Source organism: Anopheles cruzii, chromosome 3, assembly GCF_943734635.1.
Source record: "Anopheles cruzii chromosome 3, idAnoCruzAS_RS32_06, whole genome shotgun sequence".
In the NCBI taxonomy this organism is placed as follows: Eukaryota; Metazoa; Arthropoda; class Insecta; order Diptera; family Culicidae; genus Anopheles; species Anopheles cruzii.
The window spans coordinates 19,401,735-19,425,859 of record NC_069145.1 but is presented as its reverse complement, the minus strand read 5'-3'; the positions used below and the strand labels follow the sequence as shown (position 1 = coordinate 19,425,859).

Genomic DNA, 24,125 nt, shown 5'->3' with positions numbered 1-24,125 from the left:
GGGCGAAACGTTTCCATCACCCCGAGGCAGGTCACGGTGTGTGCTACGGACGCCGCGCACGGACTGTCAAATTTTGAGCGAAGGTTCGCCCAGGCCTACTGCCGGCATTTGTGTGCCCCTCCGCACAGGGATGCTCGCCCCCGAGAGGTCTATAAATCTTAATCCAAATCAAATTACCTTGTTCGGCGTTGCTTGCCAACAATCACGGCTTGACACGGGATACGGCTCTTGAGAGAAATGGCGGAACCTTCCCCGGGGGAAGCGTTTCTGCTGAATTGCGCGCCAAGCGGCGCACTTCAAAAGGCATAAAAGTAAACAATCCCCAGGATGCTGCTCCCAAAGCCCACTTCACGTTTTGGAACGTTCCCGTGTGCAGCTCATTAGTGGAGAGGTTAAAAACCACAGCACCGAAGCACTTTTCAATTACGCAATGGCTAATTATTTCCGGTCTCGTCTAGGGGTGTGGACCTGCTGGCACCCGGTGGCAATACGTTCGCGGCGGTACCTTGCGTTCCTCACGTTCTCTGCGCACCGGACCGCAGTGTCAATGGAAATTAATTAACGCACGCGAATGGAGAGCCGGGACCGACCGAAGACGGTTCCGGGTGGATGTCGCTGCGGAAAAGCTGCGTTCTTGAGGGAAAAGCTGCGTTCCCAGCGGGATGCCAACGACGGTGCGGAGCTGTGATCGGAATGATAAGATGTTGCCACCATCCCGACCGAAGGTGCCTTTTTGTGTGGGAAAAATATTGTACTCCCTTGGGATGGCCTGTCCGAGATCCGGGCCGGGTAATGCTCGGTAATCAAAATTAGCTTCGTTAAGGGGCTTATTTGCGATACGGGTTTCCTATAGAAATTTCGGGCAGCGATGCGGTGTGCCGGAAAGTGTCATCATTTGCTTGACTTTTCGATAGATCACCCCACGGGCCGGCGGGAACCCGGACCGGGGGCGGTCCGGGGGCGATCCGGAAAAACCTTTCAAAACTGCCGGAATGCGGAAGCTAAATTGTGCGTGCCGGTCCGCGCCGCTCCGCCGAGGGTTGCTGGTGTTTATCTTTTCGATGCCGCTCGTGAAAGTTTCGTTCGTGATTTTCAGTTCGCCGGAATCGCTGACCCAATTCGGGCGTAACTTTTGGACCCGGCCAGAAGCGAAACGATGCGAGTCCAGGAAGGTCGACCCCGTCCCGGGTGGGGTCGCTCTCTCGGTGCTGCCTCGGTGATGAAGTGAATTAAAGTATCTAATGGAATCGTTGTGGTTGCGCGACCGTAGTTCAATTTAATCTAACGCCGACCAAATCGTTTGTGAATCATCTCCGCCACTAGGTGTCGGTAATAGGGAAAGTTTCTGCTTCACCACTAAACGATGCACCCAATTTACACCGCGATTGCGGATTTAATTTCCCGAAGCATATCACACAAGCAAGTTCCACAAAGATTAAGAAACTTTTACAATACTGTGCCATAAAAAGCCGAACACACACAACAGTAATAAAAGGATCAAATGGTTGCGCCGGAGATGGACCAATTGGCACGCGAAAAGACAGCAAACGACAGAACGAAATGAGCGACGGAAACTGAGCTTCAGAAGCTATGCGAAATTAATGAAGATGTACGTCACCGTTTTGTTGGGCGAGGCGCCTAACCAAACGCCGACCAATCTTGCGTCGACAAATTCTTCATTAATCTTTCGCCGTTTTTGCGGGTTTTTCCTAACACGAGTTGAGACGAAAGCTCAGACTCCGGAGCATCAGCTCCAACCGCAATCATTGACGATGATGGACACGCGAATGGTTATTTTGCCAGTGTTTTCCGCCGTTTTACGATTATGTTTCAAGCGAAACGGCCTGTTTTGGGGAGGGAAAACCCCACCACCTATTTGCAGTCGCGCCGAGCCGTCGGCGCGAATGTTCAGCAACTCGTTCACGAACCTTTTCGAGCCCAAAATAATGGCCTCCCGGTTTCCGGGGGGGGCTTTTTCGCGTTTTGGCGACACAAAATTTATGATTGGCCAGTGAGAAGAGTCCAGCAATTAAGCAAAATATGTCAAAAAAATATGGCGAATTCGTTTCGCGTGGTTCCGGTGGGCCTCGCCGAGTGAACGGACCGAACGGAGAGGAACGATTGATGGTCCACAGTGAAGAGCCCCCAAAAAGCCTGAGCCTTAATTGAAACGTGAGATATTTTCCCGAAATAGAGAACAAAAAACCGAAATGGAAACTGGAAGCGTTTTACACTGGAAGTGAGTGACGCGAAAAACGGTTCCGTTCATTGCCCGTCCCGAGGCACGCATCGCCCGTCCTTTACGAAGTACTGATTTGCCACACAGTAACTGAAACAACGACCTCGCAAAAGGACCTCCATGACGCGGGGACGTTTGAAAATTAAATAAAACCCCGCGGACGCATCCGGGACTTGGACCGGAAACCCGTAAACGATCCGCGCCGTGTCACGCTAAGGGCGATTGCTCTCTTTGCTCCTCGGTCAAGGACCTCGGGCATCGGGAATCCGGACGACCGCGTTTCGTTTCGTTTATTATTCATCAGATTTGCAATTTCGGGCTACCGTGGGCCCGCACCGGGCGAAGTTCTATACGATGCGATGCTTTATTAAACTTTGGTCCCGGAAGGAAGTCGACGTTGTTTTTTTAAATGGAGAAATTCCTAGCGAAAAACAGAAACGACAAACGCACGGGCTGGAGGCGCTAGCATAATAAACAAAAAACGAAACGGCTGCAGCCCAACGATGTGAAAAGCGATGAAGAAAGCCCGCGTCCTTGGCCAGGATTGGTAGCGCAACAAATAAGAAAAAAAAGTCGGTTATCAAGGTTATTTTTCCTCTTCGATGAGCAATTCCAATCATTCCGCGTTCGCGGGAGAAATCGGGTTCGTACGGCGAATCGGTTTTCAAGTAACAAACGTTGGTTCAATCTCTGCCGTTGGGCACTTTCACCGTTGCCATTACTGAGTGGTTTCGAAGCAACAAAAATGCTTCAAATTACATTTTTCTTGTCCTTTTCCAAGCATGTTCTCGCGATGGAGATGTTTAATTCGAGCCCTTCGGATCAAATTGGTCGTACAACTTGACTTATCAAGGGTGAAGGTGTAAGAGGTCCTTTCGGAGGCTGTTCCAAGATCGGCGGGCTACTTAAGACAATTAGGCCAAAAGTGGCGGTTTTGGCTAATGGGAGAACATTTATCTTAGCAAATACATATTTTATTTAGTTCGATAATTGAAATGAACTAATTTGGAGTCAAATGGATTTCGTTACCATTCGTTTATATTCACCATGAATCATAAAGTGTCGTCAACTCTGCTGAAGCTCATTACTCTCAACAATCAAGTTTGCTATTTTAAGTCTAAAATAAGAACCGAAGCCGAGGGTAATGAAAGTTCACGGTTCCACTCGAGGGCCGTGGGGCCAATGTTGCCATTTTGCCGAAGCGTTTCGTCACGTTCTGTCAACGAACCGCCTCTCGCTGCGTTGTGTCCTTCTGGTACCGACCGAAGCAAACAGTTACGTCGCGCAACTAGTAGTACTCCGGTTAGGAGTCAGGAGTCCGCCGCCGCATAAGATGCACGTCCTCGACCACCTCTCACCATAGAATAACACATCCGTTGTCTTAGACAATCATCGTAGCTGGGAATGGCTTCTTACGCGGACCACACGTAGTGGTCGTCGGCGAGCCAAATCTAGCTCGGTCCGCGAGGACACCGCAACCGAAACGCAAAAGAAGAAGAAAAGAACCTCTATAAATAAATCAATTGACGTCAGCGAACTCCCATTGACAGGTTTATGCATTTTCCAAATTACATTTTCGTTGCAGTCGATACAGCGGAGCCACACTAGTGGCCAGGCACCGACGAGGGGGTGCCCGGTGGCGGTACGTGACCCGTCGCCCCACCATCGCATGCGTCCAAGGAGCGGCTTCGGTGCCTCGGAGCGACTATGTACGGGCTGCTGCTGGAGAACCTATCCGAATACGTGAAGGCCGTCTACGGAGAGGAAAAGTGGGATGACATCCGGCGACAGGCGGGCATTTCGTCGCCATCGTTCAGCGTCCACGATGACTACGACGAGAACCTGCTCAACACGCTGGCGACGAAGGCGCAAGAGGTACGCGACCCTCGGGTCGAGTTGGGCTTTTGGTTGCTCCCTAGGATAAATGGATATATTTTCGGAGGGTTCGTTTCGTTCTCGACTTGCCTTGACCAACAGATTCTTGGCGTCTCGGAGCGTGACTTCATGGACCAGATGGGGGTTTACTTCGTCAACTTCGTCAGTCAGTACGGCTACGATCGTGTGCTGTCAGTGCTGGGGCGGCACATGCGCGACTTTCTGAATGGATTGGATAATTTGCATGAATACCTCAAGTTCTCGTACCCGCTGATGCGTGCCCCGAGCTTCATATGCGAGAACGAAACGCGCCACGGTCTTACGCTGCACTACCGCACCAAGCGCAAAGGGTTCGTGTACTACACAATGGGTCAAATTAGGCAGGTTCGTACAGCTCGACACTTGTTGATTTCCGGTTCCGAGAAACAAGCCCCATCAACACCATCAACAGGTGGCACGTCATTTCTACAACAAAGAGATGCAAATCGAACTGATAAAGTCGGACTTGCTGGGCGAAACGAATCACTACACGTTCCAGCTGACGTTCGACAACCGGGCCTTCTCGCTGGCCAGCCTGGCGATGACGCGCGAGGAGAAGCATCTGCCCATCAGCGCTTCGGTTCTGTTCGAGATTTTCCCCTTTTGCATCGTCTTTGGGTGAGTATCCGGATCCAGGTGGCCGATTGTTCCAAAGCGTCCCAGAACTTAGTGGTCACTTAGTCCCGCCAACCGTTTACATATGATAATCCGGTGGGGTGTTCCCAAAGAGACTTTTCGTCGTTGGACCAAAATGTCATCAATCTCATATTTTAATACCTTTATTACGAATCGTTTTATAGGCGCAAAATGGTTCCATTTGCAAATTACCTTCTGACTTGTCAATAGCCATCAGTAATCGGAGCGCTAATCGACCGTGGGGCTACCTACGGTCGGACATTGATTATTCAACAGACAATCGACGGAGACGTCAAATCAAATCAAATCAAATTTATTGACGCACTGTAGGGCCGATTTTGCACTTGATTGACTTGAAGCTTCCGTCAATCCGATCAATCCTTGATTTGATATTTAAAGTAACATCCACTTTCCCGAATAACCTCAGGTCCGATATGGTCGTACGGAGCATAGGCAACTCGCTGATGGTGATTCTGCCGGATTTGTTGGCGAAGAAAATTACGGACTGGTTCGAGCTGAGGCGCCCGCTGATAGCCTTTAAGTTTCAAACGGTAAATGCCGTCACGGCCTTAAGCGACAGAACACACGAAACCCACGGCTGTTGCTACCCTTTCAGATACTCAACCGCACGAACAACATCTTCGAGCTGGTCACCATGCAGGCAGTGAAAAAGCGTCCGGAAAATCAGAGGAAAATGGAACTGAAACTCTCCGAGGAGGAGGACGAAGAGGACGTGGAAAAGCGGCTTCGCTTGAAGGGTAAGAAGGCCAACAGCTTGGCCAGATGTACAGACGGTTGAACCTTTTTTTCCGTGTTCCGTAGGGCAAATGATCTACATGGAGAACTGGTACATGATCATGTTTCTCGGGACGCCGGTGATGCCTAAACTGACGTCACTCATCAGCACCGGTCTCTACATCAACGATCTCTCAATGCACGACTTCAGTCGGTGAGTCCCAAAATTCCCATTGCCCCCTGGCTGCTAACTAACCGGCTGCCCGTCCAAATGCTTGTCCGCAGTGATCTCATGCTGGCCGGCACACAGCAATCGGTCGAGCTAAAGCTGGCGCTGGACCAGGAGCAGCAGAAGTCGAAAAAGCTGGAAGAATCCATGCGCAAGCTGGACGAGGAGATGCGCCGCACCGATGAGCTGCTGTACCAGATGATCCCGAAGCAGGTCGCGGATCGGTTGCGGCGCGGCGAGAATCCGATCGATACGTGCGAAATGTTCAACAGTGTGTCAATTCTCTTCTCCGACGTGGTCACCTTCACCGAAATCTGCTCCCGGATCACGCCGATGGAGGTGGTCTCGATGCTGAACGCCATGTACTCGATATTCGACACGCTGACCGAACGGAACAGCGTCTACAAGGTGGAAACCATCGGCGACGCGTACATGGTCGTGTCGGGCGCTCCGGCCAAAGAGCAAAACCATGCTGAAAAAGTCTGTGATATGGCGTTGGATATGATCGAGGCGATAACGGATTTGAAGGACCCATCGACCGGTAGCCATCTGCGGATACGGGTCGGCGTCCATTCCGGGGCCGTGGTAGCCGGCATCGTCGGCCTGAAGATGCCCCGGTACTGTCTGTTCGGCGACTCCGTGAACACCGCCTCGCGGATGGAATCGACGAGCCAGGCGATGCGAATACACATATCGGAGTCGACCAAGCACCTGCTGTCCGGTGGCTATCACGTCAGCGAGCGGGGCGAGATCGACGTGAAGGGCAAGGGCTCGATGAAGACGTACTGGTTGGACTACCGGGAGAATCGGCCGCCGTTGCAGCTGCTGGCCGAGGACATCAAGAGTCCGTCGATCGAGTACATCGAGCAGGCCAAGGACCGTCGGCTGAGCATAGCGTCGTACGGTTGTGCGCAACAGCACCGGCAGTCCAGTGGCGGCCTGAGCTCGGCCGGCCTGGAAGACCGGCGCGTGTACTCGCCGGTCACCTTCGAGGACGTGGCACGGCGCAGTATAGCCAACTCTCCGGTCAAACTGCATGCGTTTGGGCCGCGGGGACGCGAGAACCGATCGAACTCGACGGGCCACGCTTTCATGCACAGCGTGTCGGATGTGTTCGGATCGCTCGTCAACGACACGGAAGACTTCCTCGAGGACCTGCAGCACCGGAGTTCACTCAGCAACACGGTCTACACGGGATCGACGCCGTCGCCGTGTCCGTTTAGTCCGCCACCACCGCCATTTCGCACCAAGTCCAAGTCTTGCTACCCGGCACAGGTAACTCCAGCCATCTCCAGGGCGCCATCTTCGGACACTGACCAAGTCTACACTCTGACGTTTGTTTGCAGTTCATGGAGTACGATCGCGACGGTGTGACCGGGGCCAGTAAAACGATGCCGCAGGAAGTTCCCAAGAAGCCGTAAGTAACGACGAGGGGCGTTCTCCGCAACTAGACGCGCTCGATGATACGGCCACTTGAAACTTCCAGCAAAGGTATCCTGGCGACGAAGGCGATCACCGGTGAGCAGGCGGCCTCCTCGTACGATCAGAAGGCGAAGGTGCGCATGGCGAAGCTGGAGTCGGTGAAGCAGCAGCAGACGATGGCGCTCGAGAAGCTGGACCAGATGGTGCAGGAGATCTACGATGCCGGCGAGCTGCCGGGCATGTGTTTCGTCAACCCACCGGCGTCCCGCTCGGACGGGAACATCTGCCAATCGAACAACTGCACGCTCGGTGGTAGTAGTAGGTCCGTAGGGGACGAGTGCACTAGCGACACCTCGACCTGCCACGCACTCTATACGTTGAACCTTTACTTTCCCGTTTCATGCCCGTCCGTCACCTGCTCGTGCGCACGCTCGTCCGCCGCTGTGTCCGGTACTAGATCGGGCCCAGCCGGTGCCGGGGCCGGCCTTCCGGCAGCATCCGGTGTCAGTCCAGCCGCGGCCGCGGCGACGGCAGCGACGGCGGCGGCGGCGGCTCCAGGGCCCGTCTGTGACCAGCACGCCCACCTGCCTCGGCACTGTCACGGCTGTGATCCGTCCCCGTCGGGCCCGCCGGGGAAGGTTCCGCAGAGCATGAGCTTCTCGCACGCGAAAGAGCACAAGTGCTGTCCGGGGGCCGCCGCCTACGCCGCCCAGCACCACCAGAACGGTCGCCACAAAGTGCACTCGAACGCCTGCCACATCCTGTAGAGGGCCGATTCCCGTAGTTCGCACTCTCTGCACCCAGCACCCTAGCGGTATACGGTAGCTCATCCCGTTGTTCCCGGATTCTAGCTTCTATTCTAGGTCTATTTACACAGAGAGCGTTAGCACAGTCAGACACAACGGCAAACCCGGGTCCAACTACCGGGCGACGGACTGGTTGTGGTGAAAGCTTTAAACGAAAACCCGTACTTACTTCACCGGCGAACAGCGACCGAATCCGAGTAGAGTTAAGTGGCCTGATCTGTATTTGAGTGTTGTGCGTGCATAAGATGTTACAGGACCTTTTACTCTCGATCGTATTAGTTGTCCAATTAGTTTAGCGCCTAGCGTTAACGGAACTGTCAGTAGGCGAATGTTTACAACGATCTATACACGTACTCGGTTATGGATGTTTTCTACGTTTAGGTTCCACAGTTTCTCCAAGAATCATATCTGGTGGCTACGATCGAATGCGATCGATCGCCGGGAATGTACCCGAAACACACATCGAAGCACCATCGAAGCGGCTGCACTATACTACTTAAGCTGAGCCGTCGAGTATTTGGTTATACACTGTGTGGGCATGTTCTGTTGAGTTGTTGGAGATTATTTATGAAAGTTCTAGTCTGGAATGAGGTAGTGCCCCCACGAGGGCACCTTGTTGGTTCTTCGATGTTTGTGGATTTACTGGAATTTAGAGAGTCACTGGCACGGAGGAGGTTCGATGTTGTTCTTGTTAGCTACAAACTATAATCCCGAACGCAAAAATCAACCCTCACGCAACTCAAACATTCAGGTTCTCGACAGCGACAATAAACTGGAGCGAAGGTTTTCAATTACACTTAACCAGGACCCCCGATCACAGAGAGAGAGAGGGCAAGGGAGAGCGAATAGATCAATTTAGATCTACCTAAGGAACACAGGAACAAGAAGAACGACCAAAGACCGGATGCGGTTATGTCGGTACGGGGCGAGTGTGTAAATACCGGACAATAAACCACTGTATGTGTATGTGTTTGAAATACCTCAAAAATTGCAAACGCCTTCTCTGGGTTCCTGGGAGATTGTATTACTCAAAATGGAGTACAGTAACAGTAAAGCTTATCACAAGAGATTCGGGGGGTTGCGTTCCTGCTTCAGGCACTAGCTTCGTATCACTTCGTCCAGCGGGAAGTGCCGGAAGGACTCGTTGAAGATGTCGGTGAAAGCGACGCTCACCAGATCGTTGATCAGTGGCTTCAGGAAGGGGAAACCCGGCTGCCACATCGTGTTGATGAAGAAGTCCGCCACGGACTCTGCGCGCGAGAAGGAAACGAAAGATATAAACACCGACCGATCCGCAGTAACCTTAGAGCCACGCGAGGAGTCGCCTCGTGCGACCTACTAACCTATAATTTTGACTCCACCAAACAGGTCCGAGATGTGCAGCTTCATGTCGCCGATTTTGTCGATCTCCACGCGCACCTTCAGCAGTCCACCGGGACCACCGATCCGCGTGACGGTGGTGGTCTGGCTGTAGTCGTACAGGGTCAGGTTCCAGATACCGTGCGTGTGTCGCGGTAGCTTCAGAATCTTCGCCTTAAAGTCGTAGCTTCCGTCGAGCGATTTCTCCGGGAAGTACTGCGAGTACACGATTCGATTGTGCTTCGGTTCGGTGCGATATTTTGTCACCTCGGACTGTGACCAGCCGTACTCGGACACGTTCGTCAGGAGCAGCCTGTAGCCTCCGAGGCCTCCTATGTCGCCGCGCCGCTGCTCGATATACTCGGCCCGGTGTGGATCGAAGGGTGCCACGTTGAATTCTGGCAGACCTACGAAAAACGGATAGAGAGAGGGAGAGAAAGATGCTACTCATTGCCCTCCGGGAGAGTGTTTCGCCCAAAGCCTACCCGTCTTAAACCATGGCCGCAGCGCGTTGAAAGCCTTTTTGATGCACGGATCAAAGCTCGGCTTTCCGTAGCGGCAGTTGGAAAACAATCGGAACACGTCTCGCTGCGCAGCGCCCAGTTGGATCGCGGTGGCCACCAGCATTAGCAGCAGATGGAGCCTTGAGCCGCCCATTTCTATGTTTTTTGGGTCGCCCTAAAATGACGTAAAACTTGATTAGTAAGTTAATTTACAGGGACCTTCGTTTTTTTCTCCCAAAACTGTTTTCTTATGGCTGTTGGAGGGTGTTTATGGTCGTGAGTGTCAAGGTAAACTGTGAAAGCTTTACGAGTATATGTTTGTCATAAGCTAATTACAACCATTCTGGTTTTTTAAGGTTCGTTTTTACAATAAATCTTAGCTTCCCTATTCCTGATTATTCAACGGAGTTTTCCACAATGGCGTAGAGGCGTTGAAAAAAACCATGACATAAATTACCAAGACGGTTAATTAAATAGATCCATTTTAAACAATTTCGTCATTCTTTCCCGTATTATTTATCGTCATGTAACGAGTAACAGTTGGATTGGAAAGGATTTATCAGAGGCATTTAGGCTTTCAAAACTATTAAGCTTATTTGCAAAAGAAACCATCCCATCCATTAGTGGGTAGGTAAATGAAAAGCTCAACCTCCACAAAAAGTCACTATTTTCCACATAAAAATGGAATCATTATCAAGATTGTAGCCCATGTCGATACATGATTGAACTTACTCTCCCGACATGTGGCTTCCAACCGGCTGCTGTGGCTCGAGTTCGGGCGTATGCGGCACGAACCGGCACGATTATGTTGCAACAAGCCACAGTGACACATTAGCATTTCAATCTACGGCGCAAGACGTGGGCAAGTGCCGCCAAGACACTCTCTTTGCCCGCCGTTAACCTGTGCACCGTGGAATGTTTCCTCACCGACCCCACGAGACCGACGGCGTCCGGGAAAACAAGTCTGCGCAGATTCGCGTCGACCTTGGCGCACCACCAACCGCCAGGCAAATGCAATGTTTATTCAACGGATCTCTACCATGCTCCGGAACCGGTAGCCACCGATCGTATGCCTAAACCCGACCGAAACAAATTAAGCCAAACTACAATGACTGCGCGTGAGAAGCTTCGAATGGGTCGATAATGGTGATAATGATCACCGGGCTACAGGTACTTCACGGGCAGCATTACGGGATGCTGGGGGAGTAAAACCAACACTGTGTCAACCTTCACACCGACCGAAGCGGTGAACATCACCGGGGCATCGAGCGGTGTCGTTATGCAACGAAAACCACATTATGAGGCAATAGGTAACGGGCCGACAGCAATTGGCCGTCGGTGCGAATCGTTCAAGTGCAAGTGCTTTTCTCGTGTCGTTTACCTTCGCCCGACACGACTATGTGGCCCCTAACAACATCTAACACGAAACATCGAAAGAGATGGTGGGGTCCACACCCGTTCAGACTCACGATGATCACAGTTTGGCCAGTTGATAAGGTAAACGCATCATTATTGATCCAAAAACATAGCCTCCAAAGCTCACAGCAAGCGCCAAAAACCTTAAACTCGCCAATAAACAATCCTCCTAACCCACCGAACGCAGCATTCACGTAAAAGCCGGCCTAATTATATACGCTCGGCATTCGAATAATTCGGTGGCAAGCGTTGCGAGATGCCACCACCGATTCCGCGGCACTGACCGCGACCGCGGGCCTATGTAAGGCCGGGGTTTGGGGTGGGGTTATGTTTACCCGTGGCGCATCGCATAACACCCGAAATGCCGCAGGATGGGCAGGTTTGGGTCTGCATCGGCGATGACAGCATAACAGCAGTTGACCACCGAAGACGGGCCGATAGAATCGAAAGAAAGCCGGTCGACGATCTGGGCCGTCGGCTATACACTGGCACGTGCTTCGTGCAGATCGTTACGTTATCGGTCGGTGTCTTCGGCTTTCCAACAAATTTATTGATCAGCTCGGGGCTCATTACTTATCGATTTGTTTGCTTGAGAAATATTCGACGGTTTCGGGTTGGTTAGCGCCGTTTCCAATTGCAACATTGGCACACAATCGCCATTGCCATTTTCGAGCTGGACAAGAGCGACCGAACGAAGGTGCAACATTTCGAACGCCCGTGGAAAAGTGTAGCAAATGATGGCGATTTCGTTAATGTGTTCACCAACTCTAACGGCCGCCGCCGCCGCCGCTATGTTTTCTGCAATCGCAACGCTGGTGATCGATGCGCCATGTTGCTCGTGGCCTTGCGCGAATCGATGCAGCGCACCGCGATCGATAAAGAGGATCGCGCCATTCGCGCCCACAAAAGCGTGCAGGAACTGTCCACATCGTGGGTGTGACTAAGCGCAACACGTGTTGGGGCTGCCATCTGGCTTCGTAGAAAATAAAAGGGAGAGGCTGATTGCTTCATCGGATATGCGCATTCGTTAAATTGTATGGTAAAGCTGCACCTTTAGCCCCAAAAACCTTTGCTTCTCTGAAACAAAGTATTCTAACGTTTGGTAATCCCCAAAAAAAGAAAGGCCTCGTGACGCACGCAAACGCGTTTTCACAAACGAAAGAGCTAACAACATTCAAATTTCCTTGGCACACATTTGAATCGGCCACCGAAGGACACTCGCGATGCTTCGCCACGGAAAGATCATCGACTGTACCGTGGCGGCTTGCAGAACGGCCCAGCATAGGGCGCACGCAACACACAAAAACGAGTTTCACGTCAAACGGTTGCCCGCCCGCCGAGTGTGCTGCAACTTCTACTCCATTCTCCGCTGCACCGAATGCACTTCCGTTGGCGCCAGTTTAGTGGCGGGCGAATAGGATTTGGACCCTCCGCAGCCGATTCGGCACTCGATACCCCACAATACATTTACCTTGCTCCTGATGCTGATCGTAAAATGGTTTGTGTCACTGAAGCACCACCGAGACGAAATCGCGGGCACGGATTCGCTGGAACGACCGCTGGGAAACGAAGCTGGGGTGCCGAAAGTGAAGCTGTTCCGCTCCGCTCGAATGACGAAGACGACGACGCCGGGTGTGTTGATGTTTATCGTTTGGCGCGCGACTAGCGAATGTTGCGGTCCAAAACGGCGACCAAAACGAATGCGCGATCGCAAAAGCGTAAGGCGGGAGAGAGATTCATACGCGAAAGCCGCTACAAGACTTTCGCAACACGCAAGACGCCGTATAGCTACAGCGTTTGGCGGTGTAAAGCACGGCCACGCGTACCGCACGTGGAAAGCTTCGTCGGCGCGGTGTAATGCTTTTGAACGAAAGAAGCTTTCATAAAAGCGTGTCCGCGATGTTGTGGGGAATTTTTAGTGTTTCAAGGGGGCCTTCTACTGGCCTTGGGGGTTAAGTAAAACATGAATAACTTTTGCGTTTTGGATCCCATTCAGCTTAATTTGTGGGGTTCAAACCTTCTCACTCTGCTTAAGACAAGTATAATTTTTCCTGAAAATAAGAACAGTGTATTGTTTTATTTATACAATTTTTATCTGATGTCTGATGTTCTGACGAGCCATAAATGCGGGTAGGCATTTATGGCTTTACCCTTTCCAAACCGAAACTCTTTATAATTACTGCTTATAATTTAATATTGCAAATTACCCTCCGATTGAAAGTATCCGATCATGATTCGGTCAATATTTCCATAATTGATGAACGGCTTAAATTTTAATTAGTAATAACCATGCACAAGGAATATTAATGCACCTAAAAGCATCATTTATGGCAACCCCGAAATAACTCGTCCTGCTGTTTTGTGTCCTTCAGCGCCACAACGGTGGCCGCGCTCTTCTAAGTCGCACCCTAATGGTGGCACTTCGAGGGCCTGAGGCACAGTTCGCACAGCTTGATGTAAATGTGTTAAAATTGGTTAACGCCATTCGGGCACGCTCGGCGGGCTCGGCAGAAACCTTGGACAATTGATTTGAAGCACCACCACATTTCACGCGATTAACCGACGGCTTAGCGCGCGTCGTCGTCGAGGCGAAGGATGAACATCTCGATCAACCGCTCGCCTCCATTCACATCCCAAGAGGCACTGCACTAGACATTGATCTTGATCTTTGCCTCAGTATCTCGACGAGATCGAAATTAATTTCAATAATCGCCCGAAATGGATTTCGGTGGCTCGTTTAAAGCAATTTCACGAGAGATTCTGCTACCTTGGGGCTGCCGGTGCCGAATGTTGAGTGATTCGGTCACCGTCAAAGGGGTGCACCCTTTGACTGGCCAGCCGACAGATTGTATAGGAAGTGGAAGCCGTGTAATTATGTATTCATCGGGCCAATTTGCAAACCCTGCTTTACGGTCGCTGTCGATGGTTCGGCGTTTGATGGCGGGATTGGGCTACTATCAACCCCAAATGTTGGCTAAGGATGCCAATAAACCACCAGACGACGGTGGTGCATTGGCGCTACATTGATGCTAGCAACTGGAAGGACCGAGCACCACGTTTATAGGGGGTTCCCAGAGCAATCTGATGGCGCCTGATGGCAACCCATCACCGACGCCATTAGAACGCTTTTGATTTTCTTCCTTTTCAAGAATTGCTAATTTGTAGCCAAAAACATTGTAAAATCTAGCGCCCGGCCGTGGTGGCCGTGCTTATTAATCATTCAACAGCATAGCGATAGCGGATAGACGGAGCGAAAATAGACTCTTTCGACCGGGTTTCGGACGCGCTGGCACGCTACGACGCCACAAGGACTCCCGCCGGCCATGCGCCACGCTAGACGGCCGGCCGGTGAAACAATAAAAAGAGCGAAATGAAGCGGCGGTTCGCGTGTCTCTGCTGGCCTACGGTTCGCCCGGCTCGATAGCATTGAACCTTCACTTTCATCTGCCACACATCGGATGGGTGGTCGAAATCGCGTAAATTCTATCGCGTCTCCGGTTAGAAATCCGGTCCGGTCCGGTCTGTTCTCCGTGTTCTGCGTGCTCAAATGCAGCTTTGCTTCACCTTCAACGACGCATCTCTTTTCTTCGGTTTCGGCATTACTAGGGGCGTACTGCTTCCGGTCAGTAATTGCTGACCCAGTGCCACGTGGCTGGCATTTATTGCACGCAGCGGTGGGTTACTGCACCATTAAAACCCAACGGACATCAACCAGTCAACATGACGCATGAAACAGCATGAAACATATTTTTTGATTAATTCGGTTTTCCCCAGTTGCGCAATGTTGATTAATTACCGAATGTTAAGGACAAGAGGATGTAGCGCCGTTAATGCACTTTAATGGCACAGGCAGCTAGGCGAAGAGCGAGCTAAAACTAAAACATACTTTTACTGTTAAACATTGTCGAAATAGAAGGAAAACCAGAACCTCCATGTTTGATTTTTTTTTTCCAACATTTCCACCAAAGAATGGTAAATCATTGTCTGTGCTCGTTAAAAAAATCTTTGGGTTCCCCGAATTTCGGTAGATTGTAATGCGGTAGGACCTTGCTCTAGTGCAAAATAAATTATTTAAAAAAGAAGCAAACACATTGACTATCAAACACATAAATTATCAAACAAGTTTTTTTCCTATCCCTTCTATTTACACTAAGCATCGAGAACCGAATTTGTTTTTGCTCCTGCTAATGGAAATTTATGGACACTTATCTCCCAAACGTCCCGGCGGCATCGAAGAGCGACATCAGCCACCGAGTCGCGCCCATGAAACGGCACCGCACTATGGGGAAATAGGCGGTCACAAAACAACTTAAAAAATGAGGTTTTGAGTTATATTTTCTTAAAATAGATAAGTTAGTTAAGAGCGATCCGATCAGTCAAAGTCGAAAAAGTGATAAAAATTACACTTTAAAACAAACTTTTATCAGCTTCATTAACGCGATCGTTAGCACAGTTCTGTAACGGTTATGTACCTATGTTATACATCATGAAAAAAAACTACTCACGAAAAAGTACTGTTCATCAACTTTAGTAATGCAGGAAATATATTCTGCGGCATTCTGCAACTAAACCAAGCATTACAATTAAAATTTAGGTAACTTAAAATGATTTCTAGTAAATTGTTGTAAATGTTCGCTAGATTCTTCCTAACGTCCGTAGTTTCCTCCTAACGCCCCGTATGTCCGCCTGTCCCACACAACTTCCCCATAGTGGCACCGGACCGACTCGGCCCCCCGCCCCGGCGCGAATCATTAAAAGAGCTGCGCCACGGCACGGCGATCCTCACACGTTACTGCGAGCCTGCCGATCGCGGACGTCCGCCATTCTCGAGACACCGCGCTCTTTCGACAGCAAAACAAACAAACAAACAGAACACCGCACCACCAGAAGTGTGTTTTGCAAACATCAACCCTCCAAACCAGTGGTTTAGTGCCAATTGCGTGCGGTGACCGAAAGTGAAGTGAGACTCGGTAGAAAGCGAAACGCACTGATATAGGAAGTGTCAACATAATTCAATTGAAAACAATCCACAACCGCCAGAAAGGGCCCCGTCCGCACGTCCGGCTTGAAGTTTAGAGTGGCCCCTCCCGGTTGGTGATTGTAAATTTTTGTGCGTTGTCCCTGTTCCGGCACATAACTAACGACACCATGCTGAAGTTCACCGTCGTCGCCATTGGTGCGCTGGTCTGCATCGCGGGTCTCGCTGTGGGGCAGGAAATTCGTAAGTAAACATAATTTAACCCCACCGCGTGGTGGCGTACGTGGTGTTTATCGTGATGTCCAGATTGGAGTGTCCTCACTGACACGTGGCAGATCAGAGCGGCCCTTTACAGGGCAGTCCGGGGTCAACCGTTCGATCGATTATGGAGCGTATCTTTTCTTTCCATAAGCTTTGCAGTTGCAACCTTCCGGTGCGAGGTCGCAATCGGATTCGCTCCGCATGTCAAACCGGGTAGCTTCGTGGGACCTTATTAGGCATTTCGATGCGGGACACCAGAACGTGCTTTCCGTTGGCAAACTTGCAAACGAAAGTGTTTCGATACACTTCCGCGCCAAGCATAACTCGTCAACACACATTAAAGCGCACTTATTAAAGTGCTGCACGCCCGTTCCATTAGTGCTCATAATGAAACTGCAGTTTTATCTTTGCTCAACCGAACCGTTATGCAATGCATCCCCCGGAGGGCCCTTTCGAAGCCATATGCCCTGGTCGTTTGGTTGGGCACCCATGAATCATGGGGTTGGCAACGTCGTCCGGTGTCCGGCGTCTAGCAACCCAACACGACGCACCAAAGACGCGACAAGAGGTCCCCCATTCGATGGCACTTGTGCCAACTCTCCAGAGCCGCCCGAGAGCACCCGGGCCGGAAAACAATTCCACTCGTAATTGCACCAGACCACAACGCAACGCACGCAATTGCAACTGCAGCTGCCGGTGTGCTGCAATTTGCGGGTGTGTTTCATCTTTACTGACGTAAGACCATAGACCGGGAGTAGACCACGCTCGGGGTGCCGTGAGAATCCCCGATGCGCACAGGAAGTAACCTTTGCCTGCATTGCGAACGCTGTGGGTCTATCGGAACTCCATCTCGATCGCACCTGCGCTGAATTCTTAATCCGCCACGCCACCTGGAAGCGCAACATTTTATGACCATTCCCTGGGTTGACGTCGGGTCGGGCTCCATGTAGTGTCCATCAGCGGTCCCAAAGATGTCACCGGCGGTGCGATGATGGACTTCCAACAGAGCTGGGCTTTTATGAGTCGACCTGGCCGGCCCTTAGACATCGCGGGGCCAGCGGACGCGGACGATCACTTGCGCTTCATTATTTCACTCTCGCCGTGCGCGCACGCTTCTTGAAGTGTCGAGCCTAATGAAGTGTCAGTGGGTCAATGCCGCGCAGTGTGCGTCAGCGCACCCAGAGCCCGAGTCCCTGACCGGGTGTCGTTGGACGATCTCTTGAAGGTCGCTCCGTCCCCCCGCCGAAACGATTGATTGCTCCGGAAGGTCACGGAAAGAAAATCGCGCAGCGTCGCTAACGATTCACCCGGGGCCCCGAGACGCTGTTACGCCATCAGCGTATGAGGTGGTTCCCATGATTGTTTTTAATCTGAACCCGATTTGTAGTTTTTCACTGTGGGAGATCACCCCCCGCTTTTTTTGCAATGCGCCTTCAATGGTCCATAACCCGATTAGTTCGCTGCCGAGGTGCTCGAAGTAATTGGAAATTCTAATGAAAGAAATACCCGACCGGGGGCCTCGTTTTTGCTCTCAACATCCTCGCGCCGGATGGTTCCGGTTTCTGTGGGAAGTACGGTTCAATCGATTCTGCTGCATCATGCATCGTGCCACTAATAGGGTGTGAAATAGGTTTTAGCCGAGAGCCCTGCCAATGTCACACCTTCGTGAAGGAAAACCTTTGTGGATCATCATCGTTCACGGTAGAGTCTTGGATTAATGGCGCATTAGACTAGGTGATCCGTGTACTCTGGAAGGTTGAATGAGCAACGAACAAACACCGGATTGCTAACTCAAACTCCGGACTCACACAATCCAATCACAGTGGTGCTGCCCGTTGATCCACTTCTGTCGAACCTATTGCCGACTGCGAAATGTAATAGGATAAGCAAAGGAAAGTGTCGAAAGTTGCTTCGCAGACGAAGCAAGTCGCTTGTTGGCCATGAAATCATTATTAGACACTGCCAGGTTTACGCTCATTGCATCGGAATCCCGTCCGCGAGGCTTAAAGTCCTTCGAAAGTCGCAGCCTTTGGACTCGGATCAGTAGGAGCTCGGTGGTTACTTTCGGCATCGGCCCCAAAAACTTGGCGAACCGCGAACCGGCCCCGGCCACAACCCGGCACACGTTGCGCCAGTTGGCCCCAAACCGTTGGCGGGGTTAAGCTAATGCTTGCCCCAGCAAATGGTATTTACCCGCTAAACAGCTCGAGCGGTCCTTGACTGGGCGGCCATTCGAACTCCACGGAACGTCTTCGTGTGTCGCCCTGGCCGGACCGGCCCAGGCGCTGACGCATGCGGTTCGCGAGCTTTAATGCTAGAGATTAGGCAACGCCGCCCCATTATTTGTGCTTAAACTTGAGATTTACGAGCCAACAAGTGACTTCACTGCCGTCGACCTTACATGTCGACGAAATACGGTCCGGGCTACGGCTCTCATTAGGGAGAGCGCTTCGAGACGGAGTGCGTTGGGATTTTGGGTTGCGTTGTGTGCGGTGCAGTTTTGGGGGCAGCTGCAGGGCTTACGGCAAGGTGCACCAGAATGGAAGTACGAGGCGTTTGCATCACTTCTTCGGACGCCGAGTTTCGTCACCGCTAGGGACGGTTGCCCCAACGCCGTTGCGCGGCACCTGAGGAACGTTCTGAGCGCAATGGGAAGACCGGTTTTGGTGGAGTGGAGTGGACGTGAGGCTGCTCCACCTTTTCTGGTACTGGTTTGAGCGTGTTTCGTGATGCACACGTCTGCAATCGAAGTTAGGAAGGCGGATCGCCATTCCCAGCACAAGTCATTACACTTTCGGACCGACCTTGACGTGCATCCGATCCGATCTTGTCGGTCCGACACAGCTCCACATGTTTGTCTGCACACCGTTGGGGTGTAAACAAACTGTTTATTGGTTTTCCAATGCCTCAGACCTGCTCTGGCCGGGTCTGGGAAAGAATCGAAGCCATTACCACTATCAGTACAGCACCCGATGGTCACACTTTTCGTTTCCTTAACATGCATTTGAATTGATTTAACTTGCAAATTTCGGTTTCGTTCACAGCGCCCTACATCAAACAGTGCCGCCGGTCGGATCCGGAGCTGACGGATTGCCTCAAGGGATCGCTGCAACACTTGCGACCCTATCTGGCCAGGGGCATCCCCGAGATTAAGGTAAGCACCCGGACCGAGACCATTCGGTTTTTTTAATCTTAGAAGAACGGAACGGGTGGTATTTATCAGGTTTACTTAATAGGTAACTTCTAATCTAAATCAAATGAGATTAACTTAAGACACATGTGGCAGTTTTGTTTTCTGTACCAGATTGCTGAATGTGGTTCTTTTTATTGTCAATAAGTTTTGAGCTTCAATAATAGAGAGCGCTGCTGCTAACCTAATTTATTTGGTTATATTGGTACACTCTTCATATGAACGTTCATTGTTTACAAACCATTTAGTACCGACGTGTCTAGTAGTTTTTACAATAGAAAAAATCAAGTATAGTGCAGTGATTGAATTTTCTTTGAAGGGTTTAAAAGCAAAGGAAATTCATTACCGAATGTTGAAAGTATATAAGGACTCTTCGCCTTCAAACAATACAGTAAAAAGATGGCTTGTTGAATTTAAACATGTTTGTACAAGCCATGGGATGAAACTTTGGTCTATCACCATGATCCTGTGACAAAACAAGAGGCTACAGAGCGGTATGATCCTGGATCACGAGACGCTCGAGTCGACGGTCTTCGACCAGAATCATTTTGTCCAGCCCCTAAAAATATTCCAACATGAAAAAACAGACCATAAAAAACCAATCACTTTCACTCAAAATTCGAGCACGGGCACGAAACAGCGAATCGGCCGATTGCAGTTCTTGCCACCATCATCCTAATTTGGTTCGCGTTACCCTTCACGCCCCGCCGGGCGTGCCCTCCTCAAGGCCACACCGTAAGGCGTTACGTAACGCCACACGCCGTTAATATCGGAGCAGCACGCGAAGAGGAAGAAACAATGTAAACAATCAAACAAATAAAGTAAATATGAAGTAAACGAAGACCGAAAATCGGTGGCCACCCGAAAACCCGAATCGTCGAAAAACCCATCACCGTAACCTTCACGAGTTCAGTGTCAATGGCGTCCGGGGCCCGTGGAGCGCGATGGTCAAGGGGTCTGTGTGTGTGTGTGTGCGGAGATTCAGCCTTACTCGAGTGGCTCGGAAGCGACTCTTCCGTCTTAACCGATCGGCCGGTGAGCCGATTGGACACGAACACAAATTTGCCCGGCAATTATCTTCCACTCAGCCGGTGAACCGGTCTTGGCCGGTCTCCGATAGTTAATCCTCGCCGGTGTGTGTCACCGTGACACCGCGTCCATCTTGAACCTTGCTCTTGGTGCTGGTGCTCTCTTAACGACCACCGCGCGCGAATAATCAAATTAAAATTTACAACCCAACCGGGAGCCGGCCGGAGTGGATAGCGAGCATTAACGCAAGGATTAATTACTGTTATGGACCGCGGCGACGGCGAAAGGCTTGGCACTTGACGATTTGGCACACCCTTAATGTTTTCCTCATTGTTGTGCGTGCCGCAATTTGCGCGGGTCCATTAGCGCCGGCCGAAAGACTGCCTGCCGTTGGCCTTGCGATCAGTGTGTTATTAGACATTAGACGCACCTCCTTCCGATTGTCTAACGCGCTTCCGTTTCCGTTTGGATTTTCCCCCGTACAGCTACCCTCGGTAGAGCCGTTCGTGATGGATCAGCTGTCACTGCAGCTGACCGGCGGACCTCAAGGATACCGGATCAACCTGAAGAACATGGAAGTGTTCGGTGCCAGCAATTTCACCGTGCGCTCGATCAAGTAGGTTGCCGCCCCGCCTTGAGGATGGGTGTCCAAAGATCAATGAAATATGTTTTGCTTTCGATCGAACGTTTCCGCCACAGACTTGTCGACGGCAACAAGCCATTCGAGGCCCGGCTCACCATCCCGCGGCTGCAGATCCACGCCAAGTACACCAGCAGCGGCGTGCTGATCATCATTCCTGCCAGCGGTTCCGGTGATTTCGATGCCGTGTTCGATGGTGTGACCGCCGAGGTCAAGGGCCTGGTGTCGACGAGCGAAAAGCCGACCGGAACGCATCTGCGCGTGGAGAAGCTCGATCTCAACCTGGCGATCAAGAAGCCGCGTCTGAGCGTGTCGAAGATCTTCAACAACAACCGCATCCTGAGTGAGTTTCCTTTATGGCTGTGGCATTGGTGGCCTCACGTAATCGCTCCCTCTCTCTGTCTCTCTCGATTTCCAGCGGAAGCCACCAACCTCTTCCTGAAGGAGAACGGCCACGAAGTGTTGCGCGCACTGCAGCCACAGCTCCAGAAGAAGCTTTCCGGTGAATTCACCGGCATCGCCAACCAGCTGCTCGACAACGTCCCGATTCACTTCTTCCTTGTGGACTAAGGCCGTCGCGTTGACCCGATTGGTGAAGGCACTTTGTGATACCCGCTGTTTAGTGTTAAGGCCCGAATTCCCGCATGTGCAGTACTTTTACATTTTCCTAAGGCGGTTGGCTAGAAAGCGTGAGATGGGCAGAGGAGCAAAATCGAACGAAATGGTGGTGACGCCTAGTCGCCCTCGCGACACGGAGTGGATTTCAAATAAGAAGGCCGGTCCGGTTGATTGGCGAGCCCCGGCGAGCGAAACTGCACCCAAGGAGAGCCGTACCATTTTGTAACACATCTGACATTTATATGCAGTACAAATGATGGAAATAAAAAGAAACTTTTCTGTAATAAAACGGTTTTGTTAATTCGCGGAAGGAACTGAAAATTATAGACGACGGAAGAGCTCGGTTCGCAGTTTCTGTCTTGCGACGACTCGCGAAAGAGACCTTGTGCAAAATGTCGAAGTTTCGATCGGTGGATAGGTCATTATTCCCTCGAAAAAACATTCAATTGCTTTTGAACAATCCTTTTGACGATACAATCACCATCCAAATCAGTATGAGTAATCCGATGTAAAACTCCTAAGCAAACAATTTTGTAGACATTTTTTTGCTACATTACTGTTAAGATACGTCATTGCTTGACCTTAGCCTTAGGCCTTAGGAAGCATCAAAAAGTCAACAGCAACCATATCAGAAAAAATTAGCTTGGCTAGAAAGAAATCTATTGTTTTTGCGTGAGTTTCAAAACTTTTTTTTAAGATGATTATGATGGTCCAATTTGCGTCAAACATGCACCGTTTTGTTGCCGTCCCTTTTTAAGGTTCATAATGCCTCTCTCCTGGAAACATTTCTTCTTATGGTTGACAATCAAGAGAAGATGGTGGAAATAGACCATCTTCTCTTGATTTCAATTTCTTATTACTCAGGAAGTTTTGCAATGCGCGAAAAAGGTGATAATCGCTGAGAGCAAGGGCCGGACTAATTTTTTAGAATGTTTTTTAGTGTGAAGTGACAGCAATGAAACGAGCATAAACTTGAAACTGTACGATCGACACTTCTCGAGATCACTAAAGCCATCTATCGAGATAATCATTAATAATCAGGTGCGATATTGAACCCCGATTTTCCGAAAGGACGCCTCCTAAACCTCGCCCAAAACCTGCTTCACTTCGCCTGGGAACAAATGTCCAAATTCGCGCCATATTCTCCTACCTCACACCATCGAAGCCAACCCTGCAAAGCTCCCATAAAAAGCTTCACCACAATAGAAAAGCTCCACCGATGGGGCGTGCGGGAAACAATAAATTGGTGGTCAACCTCGTAGGCGCAACCGACCTCCCAACGGAGAGCGCCTGCGCTGAGTACGGAGAAAGTGGCTCTTAGAGGGCAGCATCGCAGCGGCCGGCAGCGGAAGAAGCAACGAACCGTTGAGCTGCCGCTCGGCTCCTTCTTCGGCGGGTGGCCACTCTTGCGGCCGCACTCTGCGCGAAAAGAAAGTAGATAAAGCAAACATTCGGTCGTCTTGAGAGGTGTATTCACGTGCTAGCCACCGAGCGCAGAGGACAGCGTCTGGACAACCCGCAGAACCGTGTGCAGTTTCAGTAAGTTGAACAGTTTCTTCCGTGGCAGTTTCTTCGCCTGACGCCCTGACTTCGTGTAGTGTAAAGCCCCGTGAAGATCGTGATTAGCGATCGCGACGACGGTGCGACAGTGCGACCAAGTGACGGACTTCCTCCCGAATGAGCAAAAAGTTTCTCCGTGAAACGAATCCGAAGTGCATTAGTGACGTCGTCGGCTAGATTGAGCGGCCCTAGACCTTAGGTTCGATTCCCGGAAGTGAAATCACAGACGTCACATCGTGTGGCAGTCACTTTTACTTTCCCAGAGTGGCGTCCGGTATGCATCGTCTGGACAGGATAGTGGCCAGTGTTTTAACTACAAAAAAGGGAATCATTTCGTTGAGTGAGGAACCGAGCGAGAGTGACATCGTTAGATTAATATTAGTTCCACGAGTGCTTTGTCGGAAAATACTTTTCATGCACACGGCACAGCAGCCTGAAGCCTACAGTTGATGATCTTCTTCTTGCAGGAATCCCGACGACGTGCGACGTGCGCCATCGCAAATCTCGGGCCAGACACAGATTCCGTCCAACGGTACCGACATAGCGGGAAGCACAGCGTCTAACCGGTACCGGGGCCACAGAACCGCGCT

At 50.9% G+C, this 24,125-nt stretch overlaps 3 protein-coding genes across 3 annotated transcripts; 2 read left to right on the top strand and 1 right to left on the bottom strand.

The window, feature by feature from the left end:
- Positions 1-3,946: 3,946 nt before the first annotated feature.
- LOC128272556 (soluble guanylate cyclase 88E) lies at positions 3,947-8,045 on the top strand. The gene is made up of 9 exons (XM_053010382.1): positions 3,947-4,114; positions 4,217-4,498; positions 4,566-4,771; positions 5,217-5,340; positions 5,406-5,547; positions 5,612-5,738; positions 5,810-7,028; positions 7,100-7,170; positions 7,240-8,045. The coding sequence occupies exons 1-9, from the start codon at positions 3,947-3,949 to the stop codon at positions 7,940-7,942; spliced, it is 3,042 nt and encodes a 1,013-aa protein (XP_052866342.1). The 3' UTR covers positions 7,943-8,045.
- A 1,034-nt stretch (positions 8,046-9,079) lies between these two features.
- Positions 9,080-9,997, bottom strand: LOC128270005 (uncharacterized). The gene is made up of 3 exons (XM_053007408.1): positions 9,826-9,997; positions 9,325-9,747; positions 9,080-9,231 (listed from the first exon to the last, which is right to left on the bottom strand). Exons 1-3 carry the CDS (start codon positions 9,995-9,997, stop codon positions 9,080-9,082), a joined length of 747 nt encoding a protein of 248 aa, XP_052863368.1.
- A 6,096-nt stretch (positions 9,998-16,093) lies between these two features.
- LOC128272389 (uncharacterized) lies at positions 16,094-22,226 on the top strand. The gene is made up of 5 exons (XM_053010189.1): positions 16,094-16,480; positions 19,543-19,652; positions 21,203-21,333; positions 21,417-21,700; positions 21,776-22,226. The coding sequence occupies exons 1-5, from the start codon at positions 16,408-16,410 to the stop codon at positions 21,925-21,927; spliced, it is 750 nt and encodes a 249-aa protein (XP_052866149.1). The 5' UTR covers positions 16,094-16,407; the 3' UTR covers positions 21,928-22,226.
- The last annotated feature ends 1,899 nt before the right edge of the window (positions 22,227-24,125 follow it).